The 3,552-nt window shown below is 35.4% G+C and overlaps 1 protein-coding gene across 1 annotated transcript; it reads left to right on the plus strand.

Moving 5' to 3' along the window:
- Positions 1–1,383: 1,383 nt before the first annotated feature.
- LOC113763147 (40S ribosomal protein S20-1-like) lies at positions 1,384–3,552 on the plus strand. The gene is made up of 4 exons (XM_027306877.1): positions 1,384–1,490; positions 1,648–1,790; positions 1,975–2,088; positions 3,143–3,552. Exons 2-4 carry the CDS (start codon positions 1,679–1,681, stop codon positions 3,283–3,285), a joined length of 369 nt encoding a protein of 122 aa, XP_027162678.1. The 5' UTR covers positions 1,384–1,490; positions 1,648–1,678; the 3' UTR covers positions 3,286–3,552.

Below are 3,552 nucleotides of genomic sequence, written 5' to 3' on the forward strand. Positions count from 1 at the left end.
GATGGGCTGCTATGGAAAATATATTAGTGTTAAATAGCAGTAGTTACTTTTTCGACACATGTACAAATTTTCAATAACAACATTCCCCAATCTTCATTAACGGAACGTGTTTGCCACACTCTTTGACCACCAACGGCAGTTAGGATTCTGTCAACAATTTTTCTTAATTGGGAGGTATTTATAAGTTTGGGGACTTAAATGTCTCATTTTAAATTTGAGGGACTGAAGTGGGTTATCAGTTAAAGTTTGGGAGGACAAAGTGGAATTAACCCTTAGCAATATGTTGCTGGGAAGTTGACCTCAGAATATCCAATTCTTCAATCAATTTTAAACAAATATTTTTGGTGGCTTTGAAACGGTCCAAGAGCCTGAGAAAGCCAGTAGACTTAGTAATAGTGCAGCTGCAGGCTTGCAACTCATGCCATCATGATTGAAACAATTGGTGGAGCGGCTGCACGATGTCAGCCGCTACCATGCTGACTGTGCACGGCAACAGCTACAAAACTTCTGCCACGACTCCCAAGATGTTAGTCGCAGCCATGCACACTTAGCACGGTAGCGGCTGACATCTTCTGAGCCTCACTAAAATTTTTGCAGCGGCTGATTGACTTTTACCTGTTAGATTGGGAATAAAAAATTTATTTTGCTGCCATGCTGAGTAGTTTGAGAAACACCCCATGTCAGAGTTTCATTTGGCGGATGTTTTTTTTTATACTTATATTCTGAGAAATTAGCCTCTCGTGGGAAGCTTAATGAAGTATACAAGACAATAAATTATCCCATTTATAAGTTTTTTTTTGTATTGCTTTCATTTTTTTTTTGTCAAACTTGAATTGCTTTCATTTCATTCGCCAAATATTTTGGAAATGAAAGGAAAAAATAGATTATGTTCTGTTACATTTTATCCATAACTTAATAAAATATAATTATAAACATATTTTAATACTTTACCCTCTTTTTGGTTATTTTTATATTCATCTTGTTATTCTTATGAAAAATTTATGAAATAATAAATTTTAATAGGAATTTTAATCTTTTTTTAAGAGAAAGAAATTACAAGAACTACTAAAATATTGAAAAAGAATTTTAAAATGTTAACAATTATCGTTATCAAATTTAATATTCAAAATTTTTAATTTTATATATTCAAAAACATATTAATTAAGTACAAGTGGCTAAATTGTTTCTCTCCATATAAATACGTAATATTTCCTAAGTTACGAGGATAGTAAAGTCATTTGATCATTCATGATGTAAGTATTGGGTTCCAAATGATTTATAAGGGAGGTAAGTGATATTTTTAAAATTTCAGTGAAGGATATGAAATTGTTAGAAACCTCAAGGGAGGTTTCTGAAATCATCCTTATATAAAACCAACCCCCTCTGAAAACGCGGACCCCCTTAAAACCCTAGAGTTTTGCTTCCCACAAAGGAAGGAAACAGAGCCCAGCGTCGCTGCAACACCATTCTCTCGGCCTCCTCTTCATCGGGTACTCCCTTTCTCTCTCCTTCTCTTTAGATATTAGAGGATGCTTTGTTTGGCGGTATATGTGTTAATTTTTTGCCGACTTATCGAGTATAGTTCTAGGGAAGTGCTCGGTTTATTCATTTCAACAATTTTGATTTGCTTTTTGGGGCTTGAAAAAGGTCAGCAGCAGCAAACAGGGTTATTGAAAAAATGGCATACCAAGCAGTGAAGTCGGCAAAGGTTGGTATGGAGGAGCCTCAGGAGCAGGTTCATAAGATTAGGATCACACTTTCCTCCAAAAACGTCAAGAACCTCGAGAAAGGTTAATTTTTTTCTTCTTCTTTTAATTAAAACCCTCTAGCCTATTTTAACAAACCCTGGGGTTCATCAGAACATCTGGTTTTATCTTATATGTAGCCTGTTCTAATTGTGCCGATTTATCTACATTCCTGTATCTCAATTTCTTATGTTCTTTTTGGGTATTGTTGGGATATATATTTGCGTAGTTTGTTCTGATCTGGTTCGTGGGGCCAAGGATAAGCGACTCAGGGTGAAGGGACCTGTAAGAATGCCCACCAAGGTTCTTCACATCACTACTAGGAAGTCTCCTTGCGGTGAAGGTAACTTCTTGATTTCTGCTTATTTATTTGTGCCATTTGAATGAATATGTGATGTGTAACGCTTCGAATCCAGGGAAAAAAATAGGAAAAATGCTGTTTTATGGCATTTGAGTATTGTAGACCAAATATTTGTTGACGTTGATGTTAGGATTAATAACCTTATAGTATTTGAAGTTTAATTGTAATTGTTGTTGCTGATTTTTATTTTCTTCTTACATTTGTCGAACTGTGGATGATTGGTAAATGTGTTTTTGTTTAAATGTCATTAGTATATTGTCAATTTGAAGGACATGGTATTGAATATGGGAATGAAATATTGGCTGTTAAGCTTTGGATTCTGAAGAAAATTTTGGACTTTTTTCCGTCTTGAAAAGCGACCAGAGGAGTTGTGATTTTTAGCTGCAATATAATTGTGCTTGGAAACAGAGACAGGGAGCCTTGAACTTTTTGATTTGTTCTGTTATGTTTTAGGAACAAATAACAAGAACTTTTCTCTGATGTTATCAGTCTTTGGTTTTAGTTGGTCAGAATCATGTTACATTATATTAGAACCCATTTGGCCATTTCTGTTGCTTCCAGTCATTTTTTGCCAAGGGATTTTTCCTTGGATTTTAATTTTGTATCATTGTTGTACTGATTCAAGGAGATTGGGGAATTAGTTTATATTATTTTTATGTCCTTGACATAGAAGATTATAATGCATGGATTTTTCCGTTTCTTATTTGTTCCCTTTTTTTTTTTGGAGGGGACAGGGAAGGGTTGGGACAACGTTCTAAATTGCTCAAGTGTTTTTTTATTGTTGCTAATGTGAGCAGTCTATGCCTTTGTGAAATTTAACAAGATCCCTTGTGCCCATGATGTGTTTTTGAGGATCGTTCTAAATTGCTCAAGTGTTTTTTTATTGTTACTAATGTTGAGCAGTCCGTGCCTTTGTTAAATTTAACAAGATCCCTTGTGCCTATGATGTGCTTTTGAGGATATGAATCGCTGACCCATCTTTTTTGAATATATGTTTATTGAATACTCGTTTTCTTGATATTTCTTTTTCCTGCAGGAACTAACACCTGGGATACATTTGAGCTCCGAGTTCACAAGCGGGTGATTGACCTTTTCAGCTCTCCGGATGTGGTGAAGCAAATCACCTCGATCACTATTGAGCCTGGTGTAGAAGTTGAAGTTACAATTGCTGATTCTTAACTTTCTTTGTCAGAGCGTCATAGTTAGGTAGCAGGTGGTGGCTGGGAATGTTACATGTCCAACCCCACCTCCTTATGCTTCAATATTCATGGCACATAGCGAGTGCTTTTTTGGTTTACAGTTTTGAAGTGTAGACTACTGGTGGGATGAGAGGAATATTCAGTTCTTTATGAATTTTAATTTTGAGCTTCATGTAAAATTTTCTTTTATACTCTCAATGTGTGGAACTTTGGGTTGCAAATGTTACATGTATTAGTATGATTTTTC

Source organism: Coffea eugenioides, chromosome 2, assembly GCF_003713205.1.
Source record: "Coffea eugenioides isolate CCC68of chromosome 2, Ceug_1.0, whole genome shotgun sequence".
Taxonomy (NCBI): Eukaryota; Viridiplantae; Streptophyta; class Magnoliopsida; order Gentianales; family Rubiaceae; genus Coffea; species Coffea eugenioides.